Here is a 20,143-nt window from a genome sequence, read left to right on the forward strand (position 1 = left end):
GGTTGGATAAGAGTGTTTTCAGCATGTGGATGTGAATTTTAAAAAGCATTTTATAAAACACAGATTGAACTAAGAAAGAAATCACCCATCACCTTACAGGAAAAATATTCTAGTTTATTGGAGAACAGATTTGATTTCCCCCTTAAACACTGTAAAAAATACAAAACTTCACATGACAAATTTCTGAGTGTTTAAGAAAAGTGTGCTCTTTGTGAGGGTTGGTATAAATAACAGGTGACTACCTCTTCCGTACTGAAATCGAGTAAACCACGTATTGGCACTCAAGGCTAGGCTACCTGTGTGGCGATAACATGTTAGCCTGTATGCTGACATTTTCCCCTTTAGGGAATATACAGATGTTTATGCGCCAAGGAGGAGAACTGACTCTTCAAATCCCTCTTGCTTTTGAGTTGTGCACTTTTAGAGCACAAAAAGGTAGAGGTGGTTCATCTATATAAGGTAAAATGAATTGGAAAAGTATTGATGCTAACAAAACTGTATTGTGTATTTGTGTGAAGATGGCTCAAATCTATAGTATGACTTTAACCTTGGAAAGCGCAAATAACAGCCATTCAATTGCACAGGACTATGGAATTTGTAGCCTTTCAAATGCCAGCTAATGGGAAACTGTCGAGGCTTTGGGATCCAAAATCTGATCCCTTCTTTAATACAGTCCAGGTAACACCCCCTGCCCCACCCCCCAACAAATGTAACGACACCAGCAGCTAAACAATTGAGCATTCCTCCCACAATAAACCACAGGTGCCATGGACAAAAACTGAAGATGTTTGGGTAAAGAACACATCTGACTACATCTTAAATAGAAAGGTTCTCCACTCTGTAACTTATAAGACAATTTAAAAAAATTATACATACAAAAAATGAGATGTAAACAAATTACAGTAAGAAAATATCAGAGTCCTGATTGAAATGTAGTCACAGTATCACAAATGAGACTTTTCACTTAGCTTGTATTATACTCACCAGCATCTCTGCAACAGCAAATAAACCCCACACTTGGATAAAGATGTTTTACCATTATTAGCATGTGCTGACGTGTCTCGTAGTTTACCTGATCTCAAGTGGAAGCAGCAGAAGTTGCCACTTGTCATGACAAGAAGCCCTTAAGTTTTATGGCCACTTTTTGGTGAATAGTTCAATGCTTCAGGTTCAATCACTGTAGTTCTAGGAAAAAGTCAGCGGAGGCAACATCGTACAGTCATTTCCCCTTCGTTGTTACATTGCTGTACACTTCCTTGCAGAAGTGGATTCTTCATTTGCCTTTTTCCTAATGCTTTCTGTAAAACAAACATCATAGGTGTGTTTCCTCTCACCCATTAGGGGAAGCGGAATGAAAAATATCACTTGAACCTTTGTGCTGAGTGGCAGCTTGACCTCAGCGCTGATTTTTGTTTTACTCTGAGGGGTGTCTACTCAGTCTGGTTTTTTAATCCTAGTTACTTAACAAAGGAGGCTCTACATGCCTGGCTGTGGGTATTTTTGCTCTAGTAAAGGATTCTGATGAATGGGAGGTACAAAGTGGCAGGAGAAATGGCCCAGCACTATATGGAAATATGTGTACTCCATAAAACAAGGGGGAAAAGACAACCTCCTAGGTGCTAGAGGAGTTGGAGGCTAATAGTTTAAGACTCTGTATTTAGAAAAAGGACTGGCTATACTTACGCTATGCAACAGCTACAGAAATTAAATAAAGTATTAAAAGGTTAATTCAAATGGTGCTAAGTTTGTATTAAGAGGAAAGTGATGGATTGTTACCTGCTAAGTCTCTTCTACAAATCCCCACCAGGCCTTCGTATAGTCCTTTGATTGGATTTTCTCCTGCCATGATCATACCATGAAGCCAAATAAGCAACATTCTGTGGCCATGCTCCCTGTAGCTTTTAGTACCTGGTAAGAATGATACATGGATGAAACTCGATTTCAATCTGTAGACTGCATCAGATTCTGACTTGATACACCTGGAACTCCCTTCAACTGTGGTGGGAATTGAGCGAATGGATGTGAGGGTAAATTTGGCCCTATTTGCTGCCCAACCACACTTTTTTTTTTTTTTAATTGAAGCAATCTGATCTGGAAATTAAACCTGCTCTTTAAACAGCAACTCCAACTTCTTAAACCATTTGGACTCACAGCTGCCTGCACTCACACCAGGTAGGATATCTCCATATATTACATCTCCTAGAACTGGAAGGGACCCTGAAAGGTCATTGAGTCCAGCCCCCTGCCTTCACTAGCAGGACCAAGTACTGATTTTGCTCCAGATCCTTAAGTGGCCCCCTCAAGGATTGAACTCACAACCCTGGGTTTAGCAGGCCAATGCTCAAACCTCTGAGCTATCCCTCCCGCAAGTAGCACACTGGTTCTGCTTTTGGCAGGGACAGAATGGGTTGGTGCTACAGTAGCTTTGAATCAGTTTGCATTTTGTAGGTGTAAGTATTTCATGTTCTGCTGTTTTGCTGAATAACTTTCTCAGGTCCTTAAAAACAGAGCCCCATCTCCCCCTTTCTGCACTGTTCTATGTCTGGCTCTACAGGAGGACAAACATCTTCCTAACTGCTTCCCTGGTGGTATTCCCTGCTCTCCTGGAAGGACAGAGCTCAAAAGCTGCACCGGTATTTAGAAGGTTTCTAAGAGAGAACAAAGTTGCAGGAAAGATAATGGTCTCTATTCCAATCTATTGGTCTAATGAGCTATCTAGGCACACTAAGGGTTATTAAGGGTTACTAAGTCCTCCAAATGCTCTTACTGTTGGGACAAATGTATGTCTATTTTGATGGGACATGCTTACATCTCATCTGAAAATATCTCAGCAGTGACATTCCCGTAACCTTCATAGTGTGAATTTCAAAGCACCTCTGTCTTAATCCACAACTGCAGCTCCCTGACAAAACAGGAGTAGGGAACAAGCCATAGACATCAGGGGAAAGTGAATGAAATCATGGTTAGCTGAAAGGATTGGGTCAAAATAGGTTGACTTCAACAAGAAATCTGGCCTCTTAAAAGCCTTGGTACCACATCCAAAGTAATATCAAAGATTTAATGGAATAGGCTGCCCAAAAAAAAGGTGTGTGTGGGGGGGGGGGGCTTCATGTAACTTAGTTATGGCAACCCAGGTCCTTGAACTGGAAGTTTTCTGAAAGCCACCTGCAAGTAAATGACTGAATTTGGCAGAGGATGTTTCATGCAAACTTATGACTCTTTGGGCTCTTCCATGCTTCCACTTCGAGCTGTGATTTGCAAACAGGGATCTTTCCAAGCTCAGAATGCAGGCTGTCCTGACGTACCCTTCTAACTGCCCCCATGGTGCTCTGTGTGCTGAGCCAAAAGGGGAAAGCACTGCCCGTTCCCCAGGAGGGCAGGTGTACGGTCCTGAGTTTCTCTTTGGTGGCTCTCCAAATGCTCTTCTCTAGATTTGCTCCTAATTGCCAGAGGGACAAGCGAAGGGCAAACCGGCCCAGTGGGGCCAGGGTCTTTGGTGGAAGTTGACTCCCCATAAGACCAGGGCACTGGTAATAAAATCTCACTGGTTAAAGTCCGTGGTCTCCCTGTGCAGAAGAATAAGGAACGTTCATCCGCTTGCCTGAAAATGCCCACTCAGTAGGAAGGTGTTCAGACCTGTCTCGCTTTGTCAGTTACAGCAATCAAGTTTCCCTTTAGGGACAAGACCTCCTAGGCTTGGGGTTTCTCTATAGCAGCCAGGGAGAGGCAGCAGACCCCTTGTTTAGGAGCTGTGGATTTTCCTACTAGCCAGTTTCAGGTGAGGACACATTTTTCCTATTTATTTTATAAAGCATTTCAAATGCAATCTTGTGGCTGCTCCATCTGAACCAGGTGGCTTCCTTAGCATGTGGCCCAGTGCCACTGCTGGAGAATTATCTACTAGCAATATATAGATTAAAGTAAAAGGATGGAAATGCTTGGCATAAATGAGACGTCATCTGATTTATACCTGCCCACTGCTGCTCAATGGCTCTGATATGTGCATCAGTGAATTTCCAGTAGTATGCAAGCTTCTTCCATTCGTTGGGTTTGAGGTATTTAGTAGCTAATCTCCACATCACTGAGCGAATGTGCTGCGTTTCCAGCCTGTGATCTTGTTTAAAGGTTAAGTGTTTTGCCACCCAGGAGTCGGAGTCACTGCTGAGATTGTCCTATGATGTTAAAATAGGAGTTTCAGTGCGAGGCTTCACATTTCTTTTAGGTTGAGAGAAAAAACACCCCCCCAAAACATCACAACCCTGAACAATGAATCCCTGAACAATGAGCTATGTCCTCTGTTCGCATTCCCCGATTATAGGCTATCAGGTTCCACTTGCTGACGTTCTGATGACAACAGGAAACTAACACTGGATTGTTAGCAGTAGCACTAGCATAATCCCTAGGAACGCCCATGGGCTCTTCCAGTAATAGACCTACCATGCTTTTGTTTGTAATGGCCGGTCTGTAATATCCCCCAGCCTTGCCACTGGGGCAGTTTAAGTTCATTCTGACATAGCACGTTTCTATTTTACTAACTGTCCTTTTCATCCTGGCCCAATTAAATACATCTTGTTAATGGCATCCTGGCTACAGAAGCCCATGTAGGTAACAATTTGCATTTCTACAGAGCCTTCTGTCTGACGCTCTTGAATAACATGCTTCAGTAACATGAGAGAAAGCTCTCAACCACCTGCGATGTAGGCAAGTAGTATGAGGAAATGGAGAGGGTAAATGACTGCCCAAGGCCACACAGGCAGCCTGTCTAAGGGCCTGGAATAGAATCCGATAGCCTGGCTCTAGGCCTTCACTGCAAGACCATCCTCCAAGAACTCCTGCTGGGATTTCCAAGAGTGCCTAAACAGGTTAGGTGCTTGGGATGGTGATCTGGGGAACCTATTTACAACTGAAGAACTCTGGCTGATAATACCGTGTTGCTACAAAAGCTGCGGTATCAGGAATGCCCCTCTGTCGGTGTGTATCTGCCATGCTGATAAGCCTACCTCCCAGACCAGGGACACTGCTGGGCCATTAGAACTCAGCTATGGTCTACTCAGAGTGAAGCACCTTGAGCCAATGGGTTTGTTTGAGTTGGGAAAAGATACTTCCTCCTCGGGTCTGAAGGAAGCAGGGGAGTGGAGAGAGCTGAAATTCTCCAGCTTGGAGACAGGGCTGACAAAGCAGACAGTTATAACTCATGGGGGGTGGAGGGGAGACTCACAGAGAGAGAGAGACAGGAAGTTTTGGGCAGGTAGAAGGAAGGTGACGGACCGGCCAAGGGAGAAGTGAGGTGCGGGAGAAGGCTCTGTGTTTCTGAACCCAAGCCATACGCTGCACCAGGAAGACACTGGATGACCCCATCTCCCAGAAGACTTTGGAATGGTGGGGAAACTGAGGCAAGAAGGTGCTAAGTTTGCCGATTTGGGTTGGATGTAGTTTTGGAGGTTTCATCACATGACAATCTTTAATTGAAGATTCATCTTTAATTCCTGGAGACTCCAGAACATTCCTGGTAGGATTTATTTTTTTTAGAACTGTGTGTGCCTCGTGCTATTAAAGAAAGAGCAATCCTGTGCAGAGTGTCTGTACGTTATCTGCTACACCTAGCACATGTCCCTGCGAGCAGTAAATTAGAGCCAGAATGCTCACGCAGCAGGAGTTTTGGGAGAAGGTGTTACGCTATGAGCATATCTTGGGGGTTAGCATTGGTTCCAGAGACTAAGCAGTTGGACTGTGAGGTCTCGGCTCTTAGGAGGGGCTGCTGAATAGATGATCCCGAGAGCGTGCCTAGGGACCCCAAGATAGGAACAGCGCCTGGGATCTATTCAGACTCCAGAGGCTTAAAACATGAGGGGGGATTCACTGGTGGGATCCCCTCACAGCAGTCTGGTGAGTGGCCAAGAGGGGGCGCTTGACTGGAGTTGTGACAGTGTCTAACTCCCTTTGACTTTCAATGGGGGCTAGACGCATAACCTGCTTAAGTGCTTTATAAACTCCCACTGATCTTTAGCTAACTAAATATCTGTGAAAATCCGGCCTCCCTTCCTCCCAGTGCAGCCAGGATATTTAACAGCAGGGACTCCTATATTAATAAGCAAAGTCTGTGGTACAGTTGTGGGCTGCTTTGTTGTTGGTTTTTTAAGTGGACGATGAAAACAGAGCGCTCTTTGCCGTGGGATCAGCTGCATTTCTCTTCCCCTCATACCGATAAGCACAGAGAACTGTCTCGTATAAAGGATGTTTTTAAGGATACTCGGCTCAGTGTATGCTGCCTACCTTCTCCCATTTGTAAAACCGATCCGCTTTGATAATCATGTCCGCCAAGTTGATATGGTTCCCCCGGGCAGCTACATCCAGGGATGTTTTTCCTTGCTGAAATTAAGAAGGAAAAAAAAAATGGTGTCCAAAATGTATATTCGCCATTTCTCTATTTTCGAGACTAATCTGACCCCTCCCCCCGTCATCACAGTCTTTGAGCACCTCCCAGTCTTTAATGTACTTTTGTGGTAGGGATTATGCTATTATCCCCAGTTTACGGAAGGGAAACTGAGGCCCAGAAAGACAAAAGTGACGTCTAAGAGGATACAGAAGAAGTCTGGGGTGGAGCTGGGACTTGAACCCAGGTCCTAGCCCAGCACCTTAACCATTGGACCATCCTTCCATTTCATCCATCTGCAGTGATTGGATCGTCCATCATATGTGGGAGCTGAAACACCGCAATTACTACTGGTGATAGACAAATGTGATCCGCCATTACTTTATTCCCAGCTCTTTAAGAGATTAAAGCATAATTATTTTTACCTGTTGTTACAGGAGCAGGGTTTACAGAAGCCACATTAAGGGGATCAGCAATCATTGATATAGGCAAGGTGGATTTGGGTGCATTGCAAGCCTAGTGCCTGCAGGGGGTGCTAGAGGGAGTCTCAAAATGGCACATGCTGCACCACTGAGCACTAAATGCATGGGGCAGGTTCTAGCCACTCCCCCAACCCAGCCGGTCATCTGTCCCTTTAGATGCTGAATGCCACTCACTGCTCGCCGTCTCTTCTGCTCTGGGAGCTGTGGTAGCTTTGCTAATTGCCTTGTGCCCCGCCCAGAACCAGGTTCCCTATGCCTCTCTACGACAGCAACCATGCCCTCTCTGCGTGCCCTCTCCCCACTGCATCAGGCAGGAGCAACCACAACTTGGCTCTAAATGTCTCTGATCTCACCACTTAGAGAACAGGGGCTTCAAAGCACATCCACGGAGTACCGAACGCTTGCACCCGTGTCTCCGAGGGCACAACTCAGTACTACATGTTAAGTCTGAGACGAACTACGGCCCTTTGTCCAACAGATTCACCGAGGTGTATGGATCTGAACTGATCCGTGTAATCCCACAAATTTCTGCAGTACGTGTATGAACAGAAACCATCTCCTAGAAAACGACACAGGTCAGTTTGACTATTAATGTATGACCAGTGTATTGTATGAACTGTGCATAGATAGAGAGGAATGGGACTGGAATACATATCTGTCTATCTTATCTATCTATCTGTTATCAGAAATAAATGCAGCATACCAGGAGAGGAATTCTGTGTTGGGACTGGCTTTTTGGTAATGAAGAGTTCTCACTTTGTACTGGGGATAAAATGTCTTCAATTTAGCAAGCATGTTTTCCCTGTGCAGTGTCTTCCTCTTGTTCAGTGGTTCTCACCCAGGAGTACGTGTACCCCTGGGGGGACACAGAGGTCATCCAGGGGGTACATCAACTCATCTAGATATTTGCCTAGTTTTACAACAGGCTACATAAAAAGCACTAGCGAAGTCAGTACCAATTCAAATTTCATACAGACAAGGACTTGTTTACACTGCTCTATCTACAATACGCTGAAATGCAAGTACACTATTTATATTCCAATTGATTTATTTTATAATTCTATGGTAAAAATGAGAACGTCAGCGATGTTTCAGTAACGGTGAGCGGTGACACTTTTGTATTTTTATGTCTGATTTTGGAAGCAAGTCGTTTTTAAGTTTGGGGGGACACAAGACAAATCAGACTCCTGAAAGGGGGACAGTCGTCTGGAAAGGTTGAGAGCCACTGCTCTCCTTCTAAGAGCTGCCCGATGGTGGCAACAACAAACATTTATTTTGGTTCAGTACCTAAGGCTAAGTCATTGGATTTAGTTTTGGTTTATAAAACGTGCTGCGGTTTAACTTCATAGCAAATTGTAGCTCTGATACTAACCTGTGGCTGAATGCGCTTGAGTTTTTCCCCCACAAATGCAAATATGCCCAGCTACACTCTCAGAACAAAGAGCAGAATTTGCCAGGTGCTCTTAAAATTCTTTTAGTTAATTGGAGTTCTGGGGTTTCTTTTTTCTCCCCAGCAAGCAGAGCACTGACTGCTGGGTATTTCAGATCTACACACACTGGATCTTTTATTTTTTTACCCATTAAAATGTTTCTTTGCACTATAATCCCTATAATTTGTTATTTATGATCGCTACAGAATAACACTGTTCGGTTAGTATAAGTGAAAATATATGGCAATAGCATAGGGTCACCAGATAGCAACTGTGAAAAAGCGGGACAGGGGGTGGGGGGTATATATAGGCGCCTATATAAGAAAAAGTACCAAAAAATGGGACTGTCCCTTTCAAAACGAGACATCTGGTCACCCTACAGTAGCAGGAGTTGGGTCTGAGAACTCTGCATAGCAAAGAGTGAACTACCCTGTACTTTTCTAAGAATCATTCACATCCCCTTCAAAATTGAACACTCCCCCCCCCCCCCAATAAAAAAGCATTATTTTAACTGTTTATTCCTTGAAAATGTTTGTATGTTAATAACACTGTCAGTTTTACTCATGGGCTGAGATCAAACAAAACATGTCTTTCCTCCAAATCCCCACGCATCTATCCCATCCCTAAGGCTGTTTACCTTATCAATTAACTTCAAGTTAACTCCTGCTATGAGAATCATCTCAGCTATGTCTTGTCTCCCGTGTTCTGCAGCGATATGGAGTGGTGTCTGCTGCCTCTGTGTAAAAAGAAAGCAGAAGCAAGTTGAAATACCTGGGAGGAAATGCTGGCCAGGAATGATTGGAAGAAATATGGCCATTTATAACAATACATGACAGAACAAGAAGCAATGGTCTCAAGTTGCAGTGGGGATGGGCTAGGTTGGATATTAGGAAACACTATTTCACTAGGAGGGTGGTGAAGCACTGGAATGGGTTACCTAGGGAGGTGGTAGAATCTCCATCCTTAGAGGTTTTAAGGCCAAGCTTGAGAAAGCCCTGGCTGGGATGATTTAGTTGGGGTTGGTCCTGCTTTGAGCAGGGGGTTGGACTAGATGACCTCCTGAGGTCTCTTCCAACCCTAATATTCTATGATTCTACTGCGAGACAATGCTAAGTGTGTACAGAGGAGCACGTTCTGTTCTCCCTCATGCCCATTCAATGTCAATGGAACTCTCCCATCAACTGGAATGGGCCCACAGTGAACTGCTAGAGCCATTCAGAAATAACAATGGCCTGGTCTGGTACCAGCACTAGGAAGTCCTCGACGGTACATATTTCAGCCTAAAGATGGATGAACTTGTTGTATTACACAAAGCACCTTTGGGACTATTGGAAGGAAATTTTTTAAACCCTGTGAATCAAGCAGAGATGCCCAGGAAATGGAGAATCTGCTCTAAGTGCCGTCCATAGGCAATGACCACAGCAGCAACAAAACACCTTGGCCAACTGGAGCCAGCGCCAATAGTCATTACATTCTATGGCACGTAAGGCCACAGGTCAATATGGATATCATTGTTGTAATTTTTTTCTTTCATACTCAAGGACTTCTGGAAAATCCCAGGAAATTTAAAAGAAACCAAACAAAATAATGTGGCAATTTGACGCAGGCATGAAGCAAGCAAGCGTGCATTGAGATAACTGCAAGAGTAGAATGAACAATAACTAAAATCAAATGCTAGGTTATACAGCTCTTTTTGTGTTACAGACTCGTCATTAGTGAGACCACAATTTTGACTGAGAGCCAACCAAATCCATCCTTACCCCCCATTTTCAGTCATTCTGAACTGTCTCAAAATATCCTTCTGTGCTGAAATTCTCTCTCTTTGTGTACAGCTCAGAGGTGAGGGGTTGACTCGGTAAACTTTGTGTAGCAATCACCCAAAGAACTCAACAGGAATTCCAAGCACAGAGAGCACTTGCGGGGTCGGGCCCTGCGTTTGCTTGGAAAATGTGAACAATTCAGCCATTTTCACGTTTCAAGAGCTGAACGTCCACGTTTTCCACATTTAAAAGCGTTGTTCTTTCCCCCACCCCTGCTCAGAACTGGCTGATTTAAAACCTCGGTTAATGTGGTTCACGGCTCAGAGATGGAAGGGTTCCCAGCCTTACGTTATCCGGGATGTCCAGGTTGCACTCTGTGTCGATGAGGAGTTTAACGATGGCTGGGAAGTTCTGCAGCACTGCAATGTGCACAGCTGATGCATTTTGCTGCGGGAAGAAGGTGCATTACTTGCATATGAGGGGGAAAAGGCATTGGGGTGTCTAGCTCACACACAATGTAAGGATCCAAGGATGCAGGTCTACATCCTGGGGCCGTGGGGGCCATGGCTTGCTGACACTCATTTGTCAGCACTAAGGGAGATGGGCAAAGCACCATCTTGTTAAACCTGGAAAGTCAATCAGAGCCCCCAAGGCCTGCAGCTGCCCGTTTGGCTCATACCTGCTACCTATGCCAGGAAGTGAGCCACGTGGGCTGTTTGAGCAGCTGTGCAGACGTTGGCCCCTGCTCTTGCCTGCCTCCTGCAATCCTGATCCAGCCCTGTTCCTGACCTGCTCCTCACTCCTAGCTCCCGCCTTGCTCCTGCTCCATGTCTGATCCTTGTCACTCTCCAATTCCTGCCCTTTCACCTTGCTCCTGACCATTGGCTACCAATCCTGGCTCTGCCCCCTGGCTCTGACTTCTGGCTCAACCCTTGGCTCTGGCATTTGGTATCTGACCCCAGCTCCGATCCTTACCTTTGATTACTGGTCCTGATTCTGGCTCAACCCCCTAGCTCTGGGACTTGGCAGTTGACTCTGGCTCTTACCCCCACTTCCATTTTCTGACCTGGATGCCTGCTCTGCCCACTAGGCCAGACAGCCCACGTCCCAATTCCTAACAGCAAGGGCATCTTGGCCAGAACACAATGGCTACTTCTGAAACTTAACTTCCATTCACGCAGCCTTTGGCTTAAACGTATAAACCACAGCCAGGATTGTTCCAGGTTCTACAAGGGAATGATGTACGGCGAGGCTTAGCCTTCTTCCTGCTGAAGTCCCTGGGAACAAGCTTGCAGCTACTGTTGTCATATGAAACACAACCAGCAACTGAACTCTGCTTTCTTGGAACCCAGCTCTCCTGACAATGGCTGGCGATAGTCTATGCACAGGTGCACACAGACTGAGGGAGCAGTTTTCTACCCAATTCTAGCTCCCCGACATGAAGGGACCCTCCATATGGTAAGCACTCCATAATTGAGCTGCCAAGGAGCATTCTCAGGCAGGGCCCAGGATCAGAGGACATGTTCTCCCCCACACAAATCTTGCCTTGGCTGAATGGAGTGCTGTGATTAGCCACAATACGGGCTCGCAGCAATACTTACTTTTGCAGTGTTGAATTGAGCCCTGTATTTTTTTGCCAAGCCGAAAGAAAGCTGGAATTCGGCGCTATCTGTTCATCAATGATTCAAGCTATTTAATATGACTTACATGATTAACTGCATCTATGTAGATTCCTGCATCAATAAGGACCCTGGCCATGTCTTCATAGCCATGGAGAGCTGCATAATGAAGGCAGGTCATCGCTTTCTGAGAAAGACAGCAACACGGCCGATATTAGTCGGGACCTTTTATCAAGCCAAAGGACATATTTCCAGCGGGGCCTCTGCTCATTCTGCTTCCCAGTGATCCCAGTTGTTTTAGAGGCCACCCCAAGAGTTCTCCCTGCATTCCTTCCTCTGGGGAGAAGGGGGGAAATCAGTGCACACAGTTAAGGACACGACAATACTAGGATGATAGATTTCAACTGGCTAGCTCCACAACCAAAGCCATAACCACTTTCACATGGGAATGCAACTATTTGGTTGAATGGCCTCGATTGCTCATGCCCTGCAGTGAAATCAGGAGTTGGGGAGGTACAAGGCATGGAGGACTGACCCGTTCAGAGGGAATCTTCTCTAAGATACAAAATTCAGATGAGTTTCGCCATCTCCCAATTGCCCCCTTATCCTTCAGAAAACCCTAATGATCTTTCGCTGGGTGTTGTTTTTTCCCTGTAATAGTCTCATATCTCTCTGTCCTGATGGGCTGTCCTCTTCTCTCAGACAGTGCGTGTTTTCAGAGGGAAGACGATACCTGTTCAATCAGCCTGATGCTACAGCACTATTGGGGTATGTCTTCACTAGCCACCAGATCGGCGGGTAGTGATCGATCTATTGGGGATCGATTTATCGCGTCTAGTGTAGATGCGATAAATCGATCCCCGGTCACTCTGCCATCGACTGCAGAACTCCACCGCGGTGAAAGGCGGAAGCGGAGTCGACGAGGGAGTGGCGGCCGTTGATCCCGCGCCGTGAGGACGGGAGGTAAGTCGAACTAAGATACGTTGACTTCAGGTATGCTATTCTCATAGCTGAAGTTGCGTATCTTAGGTCGATCCCCCACCCCAGTGTAGACCAGGCCTTAGATTCCATCCCCATGAAGGGAACTTCAGTTTAATTGGTGGTGAACAATTCTCCCACCCTGGGCCAGACTTTACATGACAAAAAGATGGCTTGCTTGCTCCCTTTGGCCTGGCACGGAAGAAGTGCCTGATCTGTTGGCTGGTTCCCAGCTGCACTGTCCCTTGAGAAGGCAGATTACCACACACTGCCCCAAATTTGACCCGGCGATGTCGATTTCAGCGCTAATCCCCTCATCAGGGAGGAGTACAGAAATTGATTTTAAGAGTCCTTCGAGTCGACAAAAATGGCTTCGTCGTTTGGCGGGTGCAGGGTTAAATCGATCTAACGCTGCTAATTCGACCTGAACTCGTAGTGTAGACCAGAGCTAAGAGAATTCCTGTGGAGGTAGGGCGTCCACTGTAGCAAACCAGTCAGTCTGTGTTTGGTGACAGAATAACAGGCAGCCAATGACCCACCAAAGCTGGGACTGAAAGTGAGATCTTACTACAAATTCCAGAGTACGTGTAGACAAAATACCATAACGGCAACTGCCTGCGCCGGGACCTTCTGGGCAAAGCGGCTCACATTCAAGTGTTTGAGGCCTAGCCTTTGGGCAAATGGCTTTTCCACTCTGCACTGATACTTTATTAACCGAAGTGGCATTCCAGAAGGTGAATGGAGATGAGCCCTGCATGTGCACTGCGGCTGTGCCAGCCACACAGTTGCTACAAGTAGCACAAACGTGAAGTGCTCAGAGACAGAATAATCTTCAGACTGTTCCTGCTCACCTGGGTTTGGGCATTAACGTCACAACCAGCTTCCAAGAGGAGTTTCACGCAGTTGTAGTGGCCTCCCTCCGCAGCCAAGTGCAGAGCAGTCAGACCTTCCTGGAAACACAGCAGAACAAGCTTGACATGGGCATGCTAGTTTAGGCTATGAGAGCCTTTAATAAAGCAAGTGTCACTCTCTGTTTCATAGGGAAGGACAAGCCACAGCTGTGCGGTAGGAGAGTCCATTCATTAACTTGGTCTTCTTTGGCAGCTCGTCTTACGAATCACTGATATGTTAAAATCATGGTTCTAAGGACCAGGGATTCATTCTCACTCCAGACTACAGTTAGGAAAAGGAAGGAAATTAACACACACACACTAACAATAGAGCGAAGGCCTCACTCCGTACAGACTGCAGTGGGAGTTTTGCGTGCAGCTTGGCACTCTGAATGTTCTGATCCGTCGTATCTAATACACTGTTCTTTAACCCATCTGCCCCAGGGTCTGCAAGCAAAGTGATTTTACCCACACATACTAGCTAGTGCAATTCTACCGAGGCACAAAAGAGTGAGTTTGAAAAGGACTCCATCCCTAACCCTGTAATTTACTAGCTTTGATTAATTAAGGTCACAATCTTAATGTGATTTAAAGATATTTTTGTGCATCAACAAGAACACACTATAATAAAATAATTAAAACATATACTCCCAGGGAGTATCAAATCCCAGGAAGTATCAAATGTCACTTTACCAGAATCTTATTTACTTTGCAAAGAGAGCGTTAAATAGGATATAAGAGGAACCCTGATAAACTTAACTAGTAGTGTGCCCTGCAATTGCTAAGGACTTTACTGAGCCAGTATTTGCTATCCAGGGTTTTAACTATGTTTAGGTCTTCTGATTTTAGGTTTTAACCGACAAAATGCCCCCAATACTGATTTCTTTTTTGTTTTTGTTTATCCAATAAAGAGCAGAAATGCTTCCTTGTATAGGGGTACCATATTTAAGGTTTTAAAAAAGAGGACACTCCACGGGGCCCTGGCCCCGCCCCTTCCCCGCCCCATCCCCAAAGTCCCCGCCCCAACTCCGCCCCCTCCCCTGAGCGCCCCGCATTCCCCCTCCTCCCTCCCAGCCACGCGAAACCGCTGCCCGAGCGCTACCAGCTTCACGGTTTGCCGGGCAACCCCCTGACCTCCAGACCCGCTGCGCCCCCAGCCGGGCGCTTCCCCTCCCGGGCTCCAGCTGCGCTGGGGAAACGCCCGGCCAGGGGCGCAGCGGCTCTGGGGGCTGCCCGGCAAACCGTGAAGCCGGTAGCGCTCGGGCAGCTCGGCTCTTCAGCTACACAGAGCTGAGGTGTCTGGGGGGAGCAGCAGCAGCCACCGCCGCAGCGGGGAATCCACCTGCAGCTCGCAGCCTGCCGGAGCCGCTCAGGTAAGCAGGGGACTGGAGCAGGGATGACGGCCTTTTCCCGGACATGTTCGCCTTTTTGGCAATTCCCCCCGGACGGGGATTTGAGGACCAAAAAGCCAGACATGTCCAGGAAAATCCGAACGTATGGTAACCCTTGTAGCTAAGGGCTTGTCTACATGGAGCAGTAACGCGGACTATGGGAGCATGATTTCTGAAGCACCCTAATGTGTTGCACATTAATTGGTCCATGTAGACCCTGCTGGCGTGCACTAAAGGTTCCCTAACATGCTTTAACATAGTGCTGTTTGAAACAGTACTATGTCATTGCACTAGGGAACACTACAAAGAGATTACTCATTACTCTGTATATACAAAGAGAAAGCCCTGAATCTCCCCTGATTTTTGGACATTACATAAAAATCAAAAATTGCTAAGAAAATAAACACCCAAAATGAAATGCATAAATCTCAAAAAACCAGAAAGCCTTAACTATGTTCCAATCTCAGACTCTTCCGTTGTTCAGCTGTAGAGAGAAAGATCTCAGATAGAAGGGTGATTTGTTCAGTGACTAAGGCAACATTGTTTCAGCAAGATTTATTTTAAAACAAAATTCATTAGCTGTTGAGACATCCCGAATATGCAGGGGTGAGAAGATAAATAAGTGTCACAATGAGGGATTTTGGTCTTGGCTGTTGGTCCAACAGGTATTTTGTCTTTCACCGATATTCTGTATACATGCCCAGCACTTTGGATCAGTGCATTTTAAATAAAACCAGATAGTTACATAAACTTGTTCTAGATACAGTCCCCATCAGTCCTGGCCAGTAGGGTTGGTTAAATCAGCTGGTGTGGGAGATCACCTCTAAGGATGAAAGGGACGCTCTGGTCTGGTTTGTTTTGCACTCACCATATTCTTTTCTTCTAGATCCAGTCCAATTTCTACAATCTTCTGCAGCACCGTGGGGTGCCCATTTTTAGCAGCTAAATGTAGGGCTGTGTTCTTTTCCTGCAAATAAACATTGCTTTGTGTGTAAATAAACTGCATGATCGAATACTCAGACAAAGCAACTCTCTGCAAACCAATATTTAGGGTGATTTAGTCTGACCGCAAACCCTGTAGTCAGTGTCTTATGTGTTAATCATCATTTAAGAAAAAAAAGATCAAATTCTGATAAAGATGCTTTAGTACATCAAAGGGAGGTCTAGGAGACTGTTCTCTGTATGTATATATATCTCCTCACTATATGTTCCATTCTATGCGTCCGATGAAGTGGGCTGTAGCCCAAGAAAGCTTATGTTAATTATTACTGTTATGGAACACATGTATCAGTCCCCCATTGCTGTAGGATCTTGTTATCACTGTAGTGTCAGTAATGCTTCAGATTCCGCACTACAGAATGATGGCGCATGGGTCTCATGGACCTTCTCTGAATGGGGCAAATGTCTTCTGTCTCCTTTATCTGTCTAGTTACTGAGACACCTCCCATCACCATAATACAGGAGCGCCCCTAATGTTCAGAAAATGGTAGGAGCATGTACGTTCCTTGATCTAGATGACTGAACTGATGATCCTTTCATCTGTCATTCCTCTCAGTCTGGGCCCAAGGATAGAAATCCCAGTGTCCTTCTCCCCAGTAGGGGCCTACTGTCTACCCGCGACAAGCCAATGGGACGGCTTTTTCCGGTAGTCAGGTTGCAGCTTCATCGCAATGTATCTTAGAGTTATGACATCCAGAAAGCTCAGGGAAGAGTGTCAACCCTGTCCTTGCCCCACTACGGTGGTGTACTTGGAGGGCAAACAGACGGGAGGAAATTTCCTTGGCAAGACACTGCAGACCACTGTGCGACCAGCTGATGAGCTTATGCTCACAACCCACCTGTGCTAGATTTCAGCCAGCCCCCCAGCTCCATATCCCATTAACAGTCCCTTGAACCATCTATGACAGGTTTCAGAGTAACAGCCGTGTTAGTCTGTATCCGCAAAAAGAAGAACAGGAGTACTTGTGGCACCTTAGAGACTAACAAATTTATTAGAGCATAAGCTTTCGTGGACTACAGCCCACTTCTATGCATCCGAAGAAGTGGGCTGTAGTCCACGAAAGCTTATGCTCTAATAAATTTGTTAGTCTCTAAGGTGCCACAAGTACTCCTGTTCTTCTTTGAACCATCTAGTCCACGTTTACATTTCTCTGGCCCTGTTCAACGGCTTTTGGTTTCCATACCTTGTCTTTAACACTGTGACTACAACCTGACCCAATCAAGAACTCCACCACTTCTAACCTCCCGTGCTCTGCAGCCAGATGAAACGCCGTCTTGTCCATCTTTAGGTAAAAGAAAAAAGAAAGAAAGAAGAAATGTGGAAAACTGGGAAAGCACAAACACCATGATTTTTGCTAAAGGCCCAAAAATAATGTCTTTGTGAATACTCCCATCCTGACAGGCTGGTTGTATTTCAACCCCCAGGTATTAGTGCTGTACTTCAAAGGTAATAGTATAAACCACCAAGAGCAAAACGTTTTTTGTTTTAAATTTGGAGGTGATCCTATAGAAACAAGCTGATCTGAACCACCCCCGGGTACGAACAGTTTGGTGTACTTTGGTTTCATCTGGCACAATAAAATGGCAAGTTAATCTCAGTATTTATTTTACAGGAAGAGGGGAAAGTAAAAGGTTTATCACCAGGAAACTACAGTTTAAAAAAGAGAAAAGGAAAACGATCTGCAGCATCAGTTATCTGGTGAGTCATTTATTTTAATAAAGGTTTCGGCTAAAGGTAATTTGCATGTTCGACCCACTTTTTCTGAGCAGCAAAGTGAATGGATCACTGCAGGAAGTGTGTGGTAAGGGAAGAAAGAGCTGCTCTTGACATCAGTGAGGATTCTGCGTGCAGGAAGGCGGAATGTGGGGCTGGAGTTCTGCCTTGTGAATGCAAGTGCTTTCTTTATTAACAGATTGAAAAAGAGGCCTGCCGCTTGAACGCATCGGCAGCAATCAATCAGTAAAAGACCTGTGGGAGATATAATAATAAGAAAAGGAAACTATTACCCAGTCCCCACTGCATCAGCTATGTTAGGGGAGCAGGCTTCAATTAATGGAACCTGGATTGAAACTCCAAGGGACTAGTGTGGGAGAGAGGGCGTTAGCTGAGGACTCTTGGCTGTAGAATTCTCTACTGACTGGAGCCAGAGTCAAATCACCATGGAGATGGGACGGAAGATTCACCTCCTGCTGCAGGCCTTTGCTTGAGAACCAGAGGTTGGAGTGTGATACCCTTAATATTAATAATCCCTAGCTCCTACATAGCACTTTTCATCCATAGATCTCCAAGCACTTCACAAATGAGGTCAGTATCATTATCCTCATTTTACAGATGAGGAAACTGAGGCTCAGAGAGGGAAGTGACTTGCCCAGGGTCACCCAACAAACTAGTGGCAGATCTGGGAATTGAAGCCTGGTCTTCTCACTTGCCCATGTTGACTAGTACCTTACTCCATGAGTGGTGTCATTGACTTTACTAGCTGTACAGTGTTGTTAAAGCGAGGTGCTATTTAACATGAGTAAAGGTATCAAGAATCTGGGTGTGAACGAGGAGTCAACCCTGCTATGTTCTTCTTAAAGCCGCAACCCAGATTTGCCCTCTGTGTGCATCTGAGCGCAAAATCTGGCCCCGAGGACTTGATCCTGCTCCTGTTGAAGTCCATGGGAATGTTCCCATTAATGCCAATGGAGCAAGATCAGGCCCTAGGAAACTGAAAGTGGTCCAGCATCTTGCTACCTTGTCTGTCTTATCCACATGCACGTCCTCCAGGTCCTCCATAATGAACTCCATCACCTTGATGTGACCTCTCTGAGCTGCACAGTGCAGCAGGTTCCTGCCATTCTGCAGAGGGAAGAAACCATACTTGTTTACTGAATCAGCCGCTAAATTGTTTGATTTTTTTTTTAAACAGCTTGTTTAGTGGTTCTGAAACTGGGGCTGCCGCTTGTGTAGGGAAAGCCCCTGGAGGGCCAGGCCGGTTTGTTTACCTGCCGGGTCCGCAGGTTCGGCCGATCGCGGCTCCCACTGGCCGCGGTTCGCTGCTCCAGGCCAATGGGGGCTGCGGGAAGCGGCGGCCAGCAAATCCCTTGTCCCGAGCCGCTTCCTGCAGCCCCCATTGGCCTGGAGCAGCGAACCGCGGCCAGTGGGAGCCGGGATTCGCCGAACTTGCGGACCCGGCAGGTAAACAAACTGGCCCAGCCCACCAGGGGCTTTCCCTACGCAAGCGGCAACCCCAGTTTGAGAACCACTGAGCTTGTTCCGGTTAGAAAACCCATCTGGCACCTAGGTCAGCTTGTGCTGTAGATGGCTGCTCACTGCTTCTAAGAACCGATGTGCTCTGGCCCAACGGAGGTTGATTTTTAAACAGACCTACTGCTGATTTCTTAGTACAGTAGAACCTCAGAGTTATGAACGCCAGAGTTACAAACTGACCAGTCAACCACACACCTCCTTCGGAACCGGAAGTGTTAAATGAAAACTACTAAAAAAAGTAAAAGGAAAGCAGCATTTTTCTTCTGCATAGTAAAGCTTCAAAGCTGTATTAAGTCAATGTTCAGTTGTAAACTTTTGAAAGAACAACCAGAATGTTTTGTTCAGTTAGGAACATTTCAGAGTTACGAACAACCTCCATTCTCCAGATGTTTGTAACTCGACCTCTTACAGACGTTCCTGCGTGTCACACCCTCATTACCAGAGCAGCCAGCGTGTGCAAACACCATAACCGTGACATAATGTAGCATGAATTCATTTTATAACACTCCTCTGGGAAGTGACCTTCCTTCACAGCTGGCTTGAGTCTGGGTATGGGGGAATGCGGCAGCAGCGATACGACACTCGATCACGTCTCTCAAAAGCAGTGATACAGCACAGAATACGGACTGTCATATTCCCCTGGGTTTGCTACACATATTCGACCGCTGAGAGATCTGGAGGAATTTATTGCCCATGGCAGGGAGGAAGGGCTGTAGTTCGATTTAAGCCCATGGATATATTCTTCTTATAATATTACAGAAATGAACTATAAGATCCGAACACCCACGGAGAGCAATGGAATCATGTAAGAGGAGTAATGCCACTAGAACTATGAGACAGATGCTTCAGAAGACACTGGTATGGGTACAAGTACCACGCTCTGTGCGGACGCTCAAAAGCAACAGTTTCCTCTGTGCAGACAGCCCCGCAGTGCTTCCAAGGGTCAGGTTTTCTAGGCATTTCCTGGT

The 20,143-nt window shown here is 46.0% G+C and overlaps 1 protein-coding gene across 2 annotated transcripts in view; it reads right to left on the bottom strand.

Annotated features, from left to right (window-relative positions):
• Positions 1-93: 93 nt before the first annotated feature.
• The window catches only part of ANKDD1A (ankyrin repeat and death domain containing 1A), a 34,579-nt gene continuing 14,529 nt past the window's right edge, over positions 94-20,143 (bottom strand). For both annotated transcript variants that reach the window (XM_054042291.1, XM_054042290.1), the window contains 11 exons: positions 18,660-18,764; positions 17,107-17,205; positions 15,792-15,890; positions 13,494-13,592; positions 11,753-11,851; positions 10,394-10,492; positions 8,923-9,021; positions 6,274-6,369; positions 3,971-4,172; positions 1,777-1,908; positions 94-1,298 (listed from right to left, as the gene is read on the bottom strand). In XM_054042291.1, coding sequence (XP_053898266.1) covers positions 1,237-1,298; positions 1,777-1,908; positions 3,971-4,172; positions 6,274-6,369; positions 8,923-9,021; positions 10,394-10,492; positions 11,753-11,851; positions 13,494-13,592; positions 15,792-15,890; positions 17,107-17,205; positions 18,660-18,764 — 1,191 coding nt within the window. In that variant the 3' untranslated portion in view covers positions 94-1,236. The remainder of the gene's footprint in view (positions 1,299-1,776; positions 1,909-3,970; positions 4,173-6,273; positions 6,370-8,922; positions 9,022-10,393; positions 10,493-11,752; positions 11,852-13,493; positions 13,593-15,791; positions 15,891-17,106; positions 17,206-18,659; positions 18,765-20,143) is intronic.

This window comes from Malaclemys terrapin, chromosome 10 (assembly GCF_027887155.1).
Source record: "Malaclemys terrapin pileata isolate rMalTer1 chromosome 10, rMalTer1.hap1, whole genome shotgun sequence".
NCBI classification, from domain to species: domain Eukaryota; kingdom Metazoa; phylum Chordata; order Testudines; family Emydidae; genus Malaclemys; species Malaclemys terrapin.